We start from the raw sequence: 14,566 nt of genomic DNA, 5'->3' as shown, positions 1-14,566 counted from the left end.
TAGACGTAGGTGGGTTACATACATTTCCAAAGCTTCGCGGTAGCTTTAGTTATCCATGGACTCTTTGGTCTTGTTGAGCGGTGGTTTTTGAAGTTTGTTATTCTGAAAACTGTTATTTTTCTGAAAAGAAAAACGTTTTTATTGAATATATATTGCTTGGAGCAGCTGCTACTGGGTTTGTCATTTTACCTCTTCGTGATTGTGGTCTGGGAAGAGAAGGCCGTCAGGACTAAGGGATGTGACGTGCGTTATCACGAGCTCCACGTGACGAGTTTACCCACTCGTGACGACGTGAGAGGCTATAAGAAGGAGTGGACCTGTCACTGGTCGTTGTGTGCGCCGTATCTTTACGCTGGAACATTCATGATGTGCTGTCCTGCGAAGGTGTGTTTTTTAAAACTTCAGTGAAAATCGTATGGAGCTCATAACACGAATTTGAAGATTTAAATGTTAATTCAAAGAATATAATTAAAATACAAATTTGTACCAGCCAAATTAGCACCGGAAAAAAAATAAATGCAATTTCAAATAAACTTTGCATTATTTTAAATTAACTAAGTACAAACAGCAAAAATTATTGATAATTTAGGATAAATTTTTCGTAAGATATAAGCAAGAGTACGAAATAATATTTCCATGAATGAATGTTTCTGAGAGTAGCAAACGATCATTTTATTCCATCTTTATCATTTTTTATTTTGACAAGGAAAGTTTTAAAGCAGAATATAATTAAAATAATTATATGTGAATATTTTTTTCAGTCAGTCGAACTGTGTTTCTCGGCATAGCGAAAGTAATAATGAAGTAACTTTTATCCTGAAATTTAAACATCGTTTTTGAGATGTAACCTGTAAGAAGGATACTAGCACTACTGTATAGAATATACTATTCAGTGTTTACTGTGCCAAATTTAGATATTTTTTTGTGCATTACTGCATTAGCCTTCTACTTGTTTGTCTGTAATGCAGCTAGTATCAATATATCAAACTTGATTTTATTAATCAATGAATAGATTCATTACCTTAAGGTGATTTAAATTTCTTCAACGATCGATTTCGTTTAGAAATTATCGTTACCTGGCGACAAGCTATACGGAATTAAAACAGTTTTTACTTCGACAGAAAGTTGAGCTCTCACCATTCTTACGACCAACAAAAAATATTTTCTCGCTTATAACTACTTATGCTGGACATAAAGCTATTTGAATGTTTACTTACATTCAACAAAGTTGTTTTTATGTATGACTATCCAAAGTATGCGATATGTTTTCACTGCATGAATGGATTGATCGAGTGGCACTTGTTCATCCGCTGGATGTTTGGCGTCATTAGATATTAATTTTTTTATCATTAAGTACTGTGCATAATAATAATACCCCTTTCAATTTATTTAACAGCGCTCTTGAAATGAATATTTGTCCATGACGAATAACTTGAGCAGATGTTTGCGTCCGGGCAGAGTGCGCTGATACTGGTGCTGATAGTGAGTGCTGTCACTCGGCCCTCAGAAGGGAAGCCCGCCAAGCTGTTCAGTCCCGGGCAGCAGCAAGTCGTGTTTGTGGATGAAGGAGGCCACGTAACGCACGAAGAACAGGGGCAACTACGGCAGAATTTTGGCAGTAATTTTGGCAACAACAATGCGGCTGCAGGCCAGGATGGTGCATCTGGCCCGGTCAGTTAATTAAACTGAAATGGCGAAGCATTAATCCGGAGGAGTATTTTGGCGTTGACAATATTCGAGAAAAATATTTGAAGCATTGGACCATGCCAAAATAAATACAAAGTTAAAGTCTCAATACGAATACTTATAGCCAAATATCGTCGGATTGATATGATTTATACAAAATTTAGTTTATTCTCAAACGAAATGGAAAATGACATGAAACGTGTGTAGCAGTCATTCCAGTCGAATAAAAAAGGTAACAATTCAACCCGAAATACAATTTCTCACGGAGCCTCCGACTTGAGCTCAGTTTTCCACTCCTCTGCATGTTATTTATCAATCTTTAGTTATGTTCTTATTTTCCCTTCATACGCACAGGCGCAATAAGAGTTTACGCACGACGTGAAGGTGCCAGAGGAGAATAACGACTACTGAGCCTCAAATTTCAGCTCTGTTTTTTTAAACCATTCAAACTTTAAATCATCAAACTTTATGTATATGCTTATTTACATTCCATATTTCCAGGCGCAGTACGAGTTCGCGTACGACGTCAAGGTGCCGGAGGAAGGCAACGACTACGGTCACGCTGAGCGTCGTAACGGTGACACCACCGAGGGCATGTACCGCGTGCTGCTGCCTGATGGCCGAGTCCAGGTCGTCACATACTCTGTCATCGGCAACTCTGGCTTCGTGGCGACTGTCACTTATCAATGATCTCAAAGACCGCGACAAACGGGCGACTTTTTCGTATAATACGCAACCGGCGACTCAAGCTCTTGGTTGCCAGCTGAACTTTTGGGCCAAAGTAACTTTTATATTGGACAAACGCACAGCCTTAAATAATTTTTTTTTTTGCAATTAAGTCTCGTAATGATCATGATTATGTCGCGAAAAATTGGTAAAAATGATAACGGGAATGTATTTTGTGAAGCTATTCTAAATTTGGGCGGTGTAGCTCCTAAAATATGAATTATGATGGGTGAAACTTAGATATGTCTCAATGTATATATCGCTTATCCAATTTTCACCCTAACAAGCAATGAATATGTGATTGATTTGAGGCCATTTGTAACTTCAAGCTTGATTTTAAGAACCATCATATACATAGTATTCTATGACACTTCTATCAAATTACACAACACCCGAGGAGCTATGGTTATAGACAGATGCCTCGAGTGGACCACTCATGTGCATGATGGCTTCCTCCTCCACATCATAACGCAGTGATGGGCTCATCTTCCACATCATGACGCAGTGATGGCCCCATCTTCCATATCCTGATGCAGTGCATAAACACGAAACACACCCTAGCTCACCAGAACAACATGTAATATGTTTGTATTTTTGCATTACTCGTTAAATCCGATGGAAGCGAGAAGTATGGACGGAAGTCCCAACTTATATATCTGCATTGTTGTTAATGCACATTGTTATTTGGAATGATCTCGACCAAAATATTAATTTATTGATTTGATTTAATTTAATCAGAAAATAAAAATCATTCTCTGGTATTAGACCGAAAAAAAAAACATTTGTTGAATTCTGTAAATTATCTATTTTGACAAAATATTCACGGAATGAATTCAAGATTTTTGCTTCTACGACGCAGAATTTTGGTCAAGAGAATTGTTTATTTACATAAAAAAGATTACACCGAAATCTGTTTAATGATGCGAGAGATGCTGTAAGAAAAGCTAGCAACGAATTGCACAATGACAATCGTGGAGTCTTAATAAAGAAAACAATGTAATTGGGGGATTTCATATACATTAAATATTTTTAGCGTCACTCAATTGGCTATTAGATGTAATTGATCGTAATTGGAAATGTCAAACCTAAGAAATAATTTTGACTTAATTCCCATACGTTCGTTGAACTAAAGCTGATTTCATTTCTACCGACAGCAATCGTCTGAAAAATTTACTTCAGTTTGAGATCACAAATTAATAACATCTTTAAGCAAATTTTACTTATTCAAATTATATATTCTCTCATATTAAGTTGTTAAAGTTATCGATTTCATCATTGATTAGCGCGATCGTTGTACGTGAAAATATAATATATTCAGTGGATCAGTTCGCCCGAAATGTTCTATTTGCCTAATTTCCAAAATGGAGAATAGCGCAAATACAAAAAATTTCTTAAAAACGTTATAATTATTAGTATTACCTTGTGTTGAACGAACTACTACTGTTGCTTAACACTGTTTCTAAGATTAAATTACACGTATGAGGGATGTAGTTCGCATCCAAATGGGTGTTCTCGTAGCTGACAAAGGGCCACACTCTTTAAGTAAATCGTACTTTTATTAACTAAAAAATTTTAGATAAAACAATTTATTAATTCACTGTGCTTGGTATGGACAAATTTCCTCTCACACTTCGTAGTAGAGATAAGGCCATCAGTATCGAATTTATGGTTTCAACTATGGTTTCAGTATCGAATTAGTACAAAAATTTACTAAAATTATCCAAACCTTATAACTAAAAACTGAAATTTTAGAAAATAACGTAATAATATTGTTTGAAAACGACTCTACTTTATATTTAATGAATAATATTAGCTCTAATTGAACACACGGGCGAAGAAAGACAACCACCATTCATCACATATACGTAATGCCTGAGCGAGCGGTGCGAGAGAGATCGACAGACTTAATAGGAAGACATGAGCAAGTTATTTGCAAACAACACAATTCTTCACCTGGAATCACGACCTCTTTCATTATTGATACTCGAACAAACGAAGTTTATTGTCAGTTTGCGTGCACTATTGCTACCTAAGCGACCAGCAGTTTAGCTTCGCTTCGTCTCTGTCAGTCATCAAAAATTCAAACCTTAATTTAGAGCACTTCTGATGATCCTAGAAACTTGAAATTTGGCATGCATGCTTATGCTGCCTAACACTTCAAGATTTGATCATCAGAAGTAACAATTTAAAATAATTATTTTTTTAATTAAAGAAAAAACTCTAAAAATTCACGGTTGTGAATTGAGTTTTTTGTCGCTTAGTTTCACAATTGCTAAAATTGCTAAACTAAAAGGTAGAAAATAAATAAATATAAAAACATTTTAAAAAACCGCGTTTTTCTGGTGGTTGTAAAACTAAAATCAATGAAATAAAACAAATAAAAAAAATTAAAACCACGTATTCTCAACGGACAAAAAAGAAAAACATTTACTCATACATAACATTACATAACATTTTACATAACTGTAATGTTATGTAAGAGTAAATGTTTTTCTTTTTTTGTCCGTTAAGAAAACGTGGTTTTTAAAAATTTTTATTCGTTTTATTTCAAAATGTGTTGCTTTCTGATTGATTCAGTCACCATGCATGAATTGTGGGATATGGAATACGTGTTTAGATTCCCCGTTTCACTTCAGAATTCCATCTTTTGTCTCTTCCATATCGCGTACTTTGTACAGCACCACGTCAAGCATTTCTGAAGGCACGCTGATCATGCGCATCTTCATGTGTATGCTTTTATTTCTGACGACCACATGGTAGCGACACAAGAGTTGCGCTTCGAATAAGGTAAGCAATGTCTCTGCAACGGTCCGACCTACACAGTTCCTCGTCCCTATGCCCCATGGCAAAGCTGAAAGCTTGTTCATACTCATAACGTTCTTTTGGCTTCTTCGGGTTAGGGGGACTTTTTCCGACTGGCCTGGTTGCTCCTCGATGTCAGGATTTGAATGACGCTTCTCGCAAACTTTCGAGGAACAATCTGGAGATTCATGGTTACATTGAGAGACATCGGTATCTTCACTGCTGTTGCGTTTGGGCGTTGTGTTAAGGTCTTGCAGAGTCTCCGATGCCCATCGCGTGGGATCGAAGGTGTCAGGGTCCGAAAAATACTTCGGGTCTCTTCCGATGCTGTAGAGTGATACGATGATCATTGTCTGCAATAGAAAAGACGAGCTGGATTAGTTAAAACGTTGGAATTATTTTGCTATTTAGCCATTTACAAATATTATTAAAATTTGAAATGAAATCGAATAATGAAATTTTCACTGATATGTGTTCTGTAAATCAGCAACTCAATCCGATTTTTACTCTTAAAAGATCTATGGTCGTGATGTGACTTCAAAAATATATCATCCCATGAAATTGAAAAGAGCTGTTGGCGATTCATTCAGTAAAACGAAATTTGAAAAAATAAAGTTTCCAAACACTAATACCAGAATGTGTGCAATGAAGGATAGCCGTCTACTAATACAAAACTCTACAACTTCAAAACTGAATAGTCTACAACTACAATACTGAATAGTCTACTAATACAATGCTGAATGGTCTACAACTACAATACTAATGTTGCAGTGAGAGAAGATATGATACAAGAAGACTTACATTGCCGGGCACCCTATAGCCTCCCAGGACAGACTCATGTTCCACGAGTCTGGTAAGGAAGGTCGCGACGGGGTAGAGCCTCAGCGTCTCCTTCAGCAGGTGGCGGCAGCGGGACAGCCGGCGCAGCTGCTCCTGCCCCAGCTCCAGCGGGGATTCGCTATCTGCCAGAAAAAACTATTTTGCAAATATCGTATTTATGAAAGAGATTTTTAAATAATTTTAATTGAAGATTTTTTTAGTCGTAGCAGAGTGGATTTAGGTTTGAAATTCAATATTAATAATTTTATAACATGCCGTGACCATGAGGTAGTTTCTTATGAAGAATCACCCAAAGTTATATGGCTTATGAGTAACGAATTTTCGAGTGTTTTTTGATACATGATATTACAATATATGTATTAAAAATTTTTATATTGCTGTCATCATCTCCTTTATCTCTGAGTAGTTTCAAGATTGTTACTAACTGCATAAGAATTGCGCAACAAAAGCAGATAATTATTCAATACTGAAAATATTTCATGATATGATAAGTTTAACGAACACCAATCGATAACCATTGCGCCACAGACCTGCGGGCTGACGACCAGTTACTTGGTACAGCTCTTGTCGCGCCGCGCTGGCGTACGACACATGGCTGGCGCTCACGTAAATCAGCCACACGGCTGTCCAAACACTCTGCAAAGCATCCGACACAAATTATTGGCATCGATGAACTTCACGAATAAGCAAAAAATTCATGGAAAACAGAATATAAGGAAGTAATCGTGGAGCTAAATATCTCTCGTCATTAAATTTGTCCCTTGTAGGAAGTTAACATCTTTAGCGCCAGCAGCAGTGAGAAACACCGTGTCAGCAGCAGCCAGGAACACTCACCGTGTCAGCAGCAGCCAGGAACACTCACCGTGTCAGCAGCAGCCAGGAACAGGTCTGACAGGAGGCGCACTGCCATGTCCTGAGAGACGCCGTCGTCCAGCATGAGGCGCTCCAGCAAGCACGCGTCTGCGTCGGGCGCCGTCTGGTCCTGCAGCTTGATGTCCTCTGCAGCCTCGTTGATGTAGCGACCGGCTGGGAAAAAAATCATGCCTAACACATCCTATTTCTAAGTAAAAACACATCTAATACATGTTATTTCTAACACGTCCAATACATCCTATTTCCAAGTAAAAAACACATCTAATACATCCTATTTTTAGGTAAAAAACAAATCCAACATATGCTGAGTAAGTTTGAGGTGGAAGCAAAGCATTGCCATGCTCATGCTCTAAATTTGTCAGTAACTTTAAATTTCGCGCTCTAAGGAGAGCTGAATGGTTAAAGAAATTATTTAAAAACATTATTTGAAATTGAAAATAAAGAGCATGAATACGGATAAATAATTTCGTTTGCATTGTTGGATGATAAGTGAGGTGGCACTTGTTCGTGGTAATAAAACTTGTAAAAATGGTGTTAGTTTAGAATTAGATAATAATTCTGGGGCGTCAAGAAATCGTCAAAAGTGATACTACAAACTTTTATTATTCACAATTTCAAAATCCAAGCATTCAAAGCAAATGAAGATTAAATTCGATATTATCTCCTACTATTTTGAAAATTTATATCGCCAAAATAAAAATTGCAGTCGGATTGCATTCGGAACGAATCTTTATTAATAGGCAAAACTGACCACGCGAATACATGACTCGTATGTGGAATAGATTGCATGACATAAATCAACTGTAATGTTATCTGTTTTCATATCATAGTTAAACTCGATAGTAATACGTCGTGACTAAGAAACTTATATATGGTCTAAATCCATCAAGCCCAAAAGAAACTTCAGGCTGTAAACTTGATTGTTATATCAACAAATGCGAGAAGTTACTTCTATACCAGCCATGCGGTAAGTTTCTGAGCTGACACGAGGCAGTCAAGCTGCTTCAAAATATGCCCGAGATGGGATCAAGCTTTTACAAGGTTTAGCCACTTAATGATTACTATCAGCTCTTCCAAGTTTAGCTCCAAAGGGTTTTTTAATACCAAATCTCGCTCATCAAACCTGTTCTCATTTTTTTGTTTGTTCAGGAAAATTTACGAAATATATGGCAGCATAGCTTATTTTACCACGAACGCGACACGATGAACTCCAATGAGATGTACAAGAAAGATTGAAGAATGATTAAAATTCTCAAAAGTCGAATTTGTCTATTCTTTCTCGCTAATGGAGGCATGCAGCGGTCATTTATGTAAACATAGCAGAACTTTGACCGCCATGCCATGAACTCGGACCGACAGTGTTGTCCGAACTTCTTCTTATCGAGTATCCCTTGTAGTTCCCGCATAGTTACTGTGTATTACCACTTATCAACCGCTCACTATTATCAATTCATATCAATCGCTAATATTTATCACTTTATATTGCTTATTTTGATAATGCTGAGCGCCTTTAGCGTATAGAACCATTTAAATTGAATATTTATAGCTGCTGGACCTGGTGGGCGCATTGAGAACAAGTCTTCTATATCGTGTAAGCACATTGCATATTTTCGGCGGGAGGTGATATGGCTAAGCGGTTTAAGCAGATCTGATCTCATTAAAAGCAGTTTTATGGTCGTTGACGTTATTACAATACAATTTATTATTTAAAAAGTTGTCGGCAATGAATTTACGGTTCATGCGTCGCAATTTACGTCACACGCATCCAAAATTATCTCACCCACATGGAGAGCGACGCCACAGCATCCCAAATGATCTCACCCACATGGAGCGCGACGTCACACGCATCCTAAATGATCTCACCCACATGGAGCGCGACGCCACACGAATCCTAAGTGATCTTACCCACATGGAGCGCGGTGTCACACGAATCCTGAATGATCTCACCCACATGGAGCGCGACGTCACACGAATCCTGAATGATCTCACCCACATGGAGCGCGACATCGCACGCTTCACAAAAGTCGTTCCAGACTTTAAGGTTCTGCTCCATGGCGCTGGTGGCGGTGGTGCGCCCCATGCCGGCCGTGTGTTCGAAGACGTTGTGGATCGCCGACACGAAGGCGTCGAAGTCACACTGGGGCTCCTTGCTGCACTTGAAGCTTGATATCGAGCGGCCTAACGCTATCGCGAACATGCCTGAGACCGTGGACCGAAAAAAGTCATTAACATCAAACAAAAATTAATATGAAATTAAAAAAATGAAAATTACTGGATAGAGTGTGGTATTTAAAAGCAAGTGTCTCACGGTGAAACTAACAATTAATAGAGCGTGAAATAAAGTGATTAATCATTAAATAATTGTGAGGTGGTGAGCTAACATTTTATGAACTTGGATAAAAATAATATTTTTCTAGACAAGTGTTTTCAAGTCAGCTGGCGAATAAACACATATTTGACTGATACAGCAGTTTTTAATGATGATTTTAACGATAGAGAGAATTTGTGACAGAACGAACTTGGAAGTTTGCATTAAAGTTCAAGTTTTGCTGGAGATATGACGGCGGCTCAAATACCGAGATCATGCAAAGACTGTTCGGCTCCGACATATAAATACTAACGGACAAACTGAGACATGATTAATTTGATTACTGTGATTATCATATTCTGCAGAATTAGTGTGAAATTAAAATAATATATTGATATATTGACGACAACCGAGTAACGGTGACTAACATTCTAAGGACCACTTGTAGAGCTGGACCATGAGCTTGGCCTGGAGGTTGCCCTGCGTCTGCTCCTCCCACATGTGCTGCATGAGGGCGTCTGTGTTGGCACAGAGCTGAGGCAGCACTCGGTTACTGTTACTCGTCCTCAGCACGCGTTGGTTCAAAATCCTGCGATGTTCAAGCCACTCTGGACCGTCCCTATTCGAAAATATATTATATTAATATTAAGATTATGTTATACTTTAAGTTATAGTTTAAATTATGTTAATTATATATCAAGTTTATATTAATCGCCTGATATATTTTTACTTCACAGTTATTATGGAATATGTTCAGTACATATTTTATGATTTTAATTGATAAATCAGTTCTATTAGATTCCAGTCTGATATTATTTGCACACGCACATAAAGAAAATTCCTCTCTTCTTGTCCCTGATTTTGAGGTAGAGCGTCCAGGCGTCGGGCACCACATGGCCGGGGTAGCTGCCGCTCGCGCGGTGCACGGCCGACAGACATGACGTGTCCGCCACGAACACCATGTCTACCGGGCCGCCCAAACCGTCCCGGAACACCGGACCTGAACACACAAAATTAAATCAATCATTAAGATTCAGTTTACAAATTTATTATTAATTTTCAACTTTAAAAATTACCGACGTCGCTAAAATTTTTATGAATGTTTTTTTTTTTCGCAGAATGTTTCTAGTAATTTGATGGTTAATACGAAAAACTGAATTTTGACGAAAATTTTGCACCAGGTAAAATATTCAACGGGAAAGATTTGAAGTCCAGAAAGATTTGAAGTGAAGAACATTTTGTAGTTTTTGCAGTTTAATTTCACAACAAAATATTCACCGAATGAAGAAACCACGTATTCCAGAGTAGAATAAATTTGAGGAACTGAATTTATTTTGAATCTACGCATAAATTCATCGTTATTTATTTCGATTGATATACTATCTGACCGAGCTTCATGTGGCCGTGCGCGACGTATTGATGAAGGTACACCGGGTTATCAAAAACGACCCTTAGACGCTCGGCCGAGCGTCCCGCCCTCCTAGGCATGTTCTCGTACGGCAAGGGCCCCACATCGGGTCGAGGCGACTTCGAGTGGTCGGTGTGGTAAGTCTTGGTAGCAAAGTTACGGCATTCCCACCACTCTTTTATACGCGGGTATAGTGAGTGCAGCAGGAGGATTACAAATGTCAATCCGACGGTTGCTTGCAGCGTGGCATGGTCTGGAACGAGTCAGATAATAAATAGCATGAGGTGACGTGGTAATAGCCATTTGTAACTTGCTACGTACGAATAAAGTCAAATATTGTCTCTGCGATTGCGTAGAAAAAAGCTGGGCAACAACAAATAATTTTTTATATTGGTTTTAATTACTTGACTTTTAATTATTACTAAAACATATCTTTAAAATTATTCATATTAGTATATCAAATTATCTTAGCCTTTAATAAAATAGAATGGATTGGAATGCATGCATGGAATTTTTACTTTCACTTTTGTAGCCATGATAAGTAAGCAAAGAAATATAGGCAGCAAGTGCCACAGCAAATTATTTGGATACCGACAGGAATAAAGGAAAAATCAAAATCACTTAATAATTTTGGAAAAAATTCCTTATATGTAAACATTTCTATTGATGATGAATTGGTTATCTCCACTTTCACACTAGAGTAAATGAAACGATAATGTGGAGATCACGAGTGAAATACTGATACCGGGAGATAAGAATAATGCTTAAAACTTTCTTATTTAGGTTTGCATCACAAGAACTGACTACCTAAGCAGTTCATTGATACAAATTTGCTGCCTCAATTATTTGCTGACACCAGTAGATTCAAAACAGCATATGCTTAATATTCGACAATTAGCAAAGATTTAGACCAGTTGTTCCCAAACTTTTTCAGGCTGTCGCCCCCCTTTGGCTCCCTAGTGAATTTCTAGCGCCCCCCACAGACATACGCCACTTTCTTGAAATTTAGTACGCTGAAATTTTAAAAGATAAAGGTTAAACACAAATGTGTATTTCACATATAGAACACCATTTAGTGAACCAACATGTTTTTCAGCTGTTTTAACTGTTTCAGCACTAGAAGCCAAGGACGTCGCGGGCGAATTTACGGCCGGACTCGTGGCCGGTCTCACGACCAATCTCCAAATTCAATTTTCAAGAAAATATCTCCCAAACAAATGAACGCAGCTCTATGAAACTTGGAACACGCATTCATCAGAACCTAACGGCGATGGCCGCAAATTTTTTTAAATTTCACCTTCATTCGTGAGTTGCTTGTATATTGCGAAACAGACCAAAATTCGCATTGATCAAAGAATTTCTTCCAAACTATTGAACAGATATGAACGAAATTTTTAATATACATTCCTAACTACCAAGCGGTGATTTTTTAGCTTATAATTTTTTTCGATTTTACCTTCGTTTGCGAGTTTTTTTCATTTCACCGTCATTCTTGATTTCACACTTCCTTATATTTGACCCGTATCGCCGGTCAATTTGTCGCTTAAATTCGCGGCGATCAAGAAACTTATTCTAAAATACAGAACAGATTTCAGCAAAACTTTCTATAAAAATACATAACCTCTCAACAGTGATGTTTAGCTCGTGACAATTTTTCCATTTTGCTTTCGTTTGCGAGTTATACAGATATAGTAGGAACGACCAGCTATTCTACCGGTCGATCGATGGCTTCTATAAATCAGAATCAGTATACGTATAGCCGTATAACTCGCAAACGAAGGCAGAAAGAAAAAATGTAAACATCACTGTTGCTGAGGTTAGTTATTTAAATACTGAGTTTTGTTCAAATCCGTTCAGTAGTTTGGAAACAATTTCTTGATTACTGCGAATTTAAGCACGAATTGTTGTTTAAATCACGAATGAAGGTGAAATGAAAAAAAACTCGCGAACGAAGGCACAATCAAAAATTTTTAGTTAGGACTGTAAATTCAAAATTTCGTTCGAATCTGTGCAGTAGTTTGGAAGAAATTACTTGATCACTGTGAATTTCGGCCCGTATTGGCATATAACTATGGCAAAAACGAACGATGACAAAATTCAAACAATTTTCACGAGCAAAACATTACCATTAGGTCCTAATGAATACGTGTACAAGTTTCATCGAGTTAAGTTCATTAGTTTGAGAGATATTCCTTGATCATTGAATTTGGAAATTGGCCGTGAGACTGGCCGCGAGTCCGGCCGGTAATTCGTCCGAGACGTAAACCCTGGAGAGCTAGGTGAAAAAAAAAACAGAAAAAACCATCGCTGGGAGTCATGTGCTGCACGTGTTGTGTACAAATCGTTTGACAAACGTTCAAATTTCTGACATTGACTTCGGGCAGCCGCCCCCCATATTGCCCCCCTACCGCCCTCTTCTTCCTTATCGCCCCCCAAAATCTTTCCGCCGCCCCTAGGGGGGCGATATTGCCCACTTCGGGAACCACTGATTTAGACGCTGCAATACCGACAGCCGGAAGAGGAAACGCATGTTTATTTAGAAAACAATAATGAATTTGGACGTTATGCACAATACATGCTTACAAAGAACAGTAGACAAAAAAAGAGTTACGCTGAACATGAACAATATTTTTTTAATGATTAAGGTCTAAATTCCATATTTACAAAGTAATTTATGCAATACCTAGTAGCACTTTTAGTTAGAGCGCGCTCGATGATCCTATATTCTATATAGTGTACGAGACTACAAGTGGACTTTGTCATGATTCAGTTATACTTCTGTTGTCGAGATGCTTTCTGTCAGCTGATAAGATAGCTTCTGAAGCACCTGAACCCACCTCCACGAGTACAGGTATGTGGCAGGTGATGAATATGAATTTGTTGATAACAATCAATGAAGTTTGACATTTTCTTCACAAAAAATTGCTTCATCTGCATTAAATCCTAGAGGACTGTAAGATTATACTTTGATTATTTTTAGGTACAGTAAGTTCAAATGGATAAAGACTAACAAATAATGATTGTGTTAATAATCCAAGGATCTGACTGCAATCTGATACAAGCAAAGGTCGTGTAGAATGTTTATCTTGTATATAATGAATATGTATAATACAAGACTCACCGTCTCGCACCGGCTTGACCAGATCATAAAGTAGTCTCATGTTACCGGTAGAACGCTGCCCTCCCTCGCCCACGCCCGGACTTAGGCCCATCTTGTGGCACAGACTAATTATTTGCTTTATCTCTACAACTTCTACTGCAGGGGCCAGACGACTGCTAGCTCAGTCGTTTGTTAGGCTTGTGAAACTCGCCGAGTAGGAAATTTTCGTTCATAAAGTGGTTACCGTCCTCCTAAGTGCTTCTTTCAATGTAGCCTGTGTCTAGCGGTGGAGAGAATTTATTCAATTATATTTCAAACGAAACACAGTCAGTCAACATGCAAGTTGAGAGCTACACCCGATATTTCGATCCACTTTTGAATTTTAAAACGTACACAATTTACAGCAAAGGTAGAGCATTTAGTATGAAAAGAATGAGAGAAGAACAGGAGATGAAATTCGCGAAACGTTTCAGTTACGACAACTTGACCTAATTGCCAATTTGAAAGAGTTAAATAAAATTAATGCTCATCATTTTACTCCGTAGAGTATTTCATTTGTCAATTCCTCAGCAGAGAACTAAGCAGTTGCTCACAAACAATTGTTGATGAACGAGATGTACAGTAGTGCACGAAATCTGCATCACTTTGAAATCTGCATTTTTAAAATTGGACCGTACATGGGGATAATTTAATCCGGAAATCATGGAAGAAAACCAAGTTTCAATAAAGAACCTTTAAATTGATTCTATAATTGGTACAAAATTCATCGCCTGCTCTAACTCAGACACTCACAACTCAAACTAAAAAAAAAAACAACTCAAAT

At 37.9% G+C, this 14,566-nt stretch overlaps 2 protein-coding genes across 3 annotated transcripts; one reads left to right on the top strand and one right to left on the bottom strand.

The window, feature by feature from the left end:
* The first annotated feature begins 342 nt into the window (after positions 1-342).
* Positions 343-3,162, top strand: LOC108676208 (pro-resilin-like). Of its 2 annotated transcripts, none has more exons than XM_047882105.1 (3): positions 343-384; positions 1,459-1,671; positions 2,188-3,162. In XM_047882105.1, the coding sequence occupies exons 1-3, from the start codon at positions 364-366 to the stop codon at positions 2,374-2,376; spliced, it is 423 nt and encodes a 140-aa protein (XP_047738061.1). In that variant the 5' UTR covers positions 343-363; the 3' UTR covers positions 2,377-3,162. The 2 variants fall into 2 exon arrangements, with proteins under 2 accessions (XP_047738061.1, XP_018019750.2); XM_018164261.2 differs by having other exon boundaries at positions 1,441-1,671.
* A 1,757-nt stretch (positions 3,163-4,919) lies between these two features.
* On the bottom strand, positions 4,920-14,211 carry LOC108676210 (cytochrome P450 315a1, mitochondrial). Its single transcript, XM_018164262.2, has 9 exons — positions 13,765-14,211; positions 10,624-10,896; positions 10,064-10,235; positions 9,664-9,854; positions 8,917-9,126; positions 6,917-7,080; positions 6,585-6,690; positions 6,016-6,176; positions 4,920-5,567 (listed from the first exon to the last, which is right to left on the bottom strand). Exons 1-9 carry the CDS (start codon positions 13,853-13,855, stop codon positions 5,040-5,042), a joined length of 1,896 nt encoding a protein of 631 aa, XP_018019751.1. The 5' UTR covers positions 13,856-14,211; the 3' UTR covers positions 4,920-5,039.
* Between the last annotated feature and the right edge of the window lie 355 nt (positions 14,212-14,566).

This window comes from Hyalella azteca, unplaced genomic scaffold (assembly GCF_000764305.2).
Source record: "Hyalella azteca isolate HAZT.00-mixed unplaced genomic scaffold, Hazt_2.0.2 contig5, whole genome shotgun sequence".
NCBI classification, from domain to species: domain Eukaryota; kingdom Metazoa; phylum Arthropoda; class Malacostraca; order Amphipoda; family Hyalellidae; genus Hyalella; species Hyalella azteca.
The sequence above is the reverse complement of the archived record's forward strand: the minus strand, read 5'-3'. Positions and strand labels throughout refer to the sequence as shown.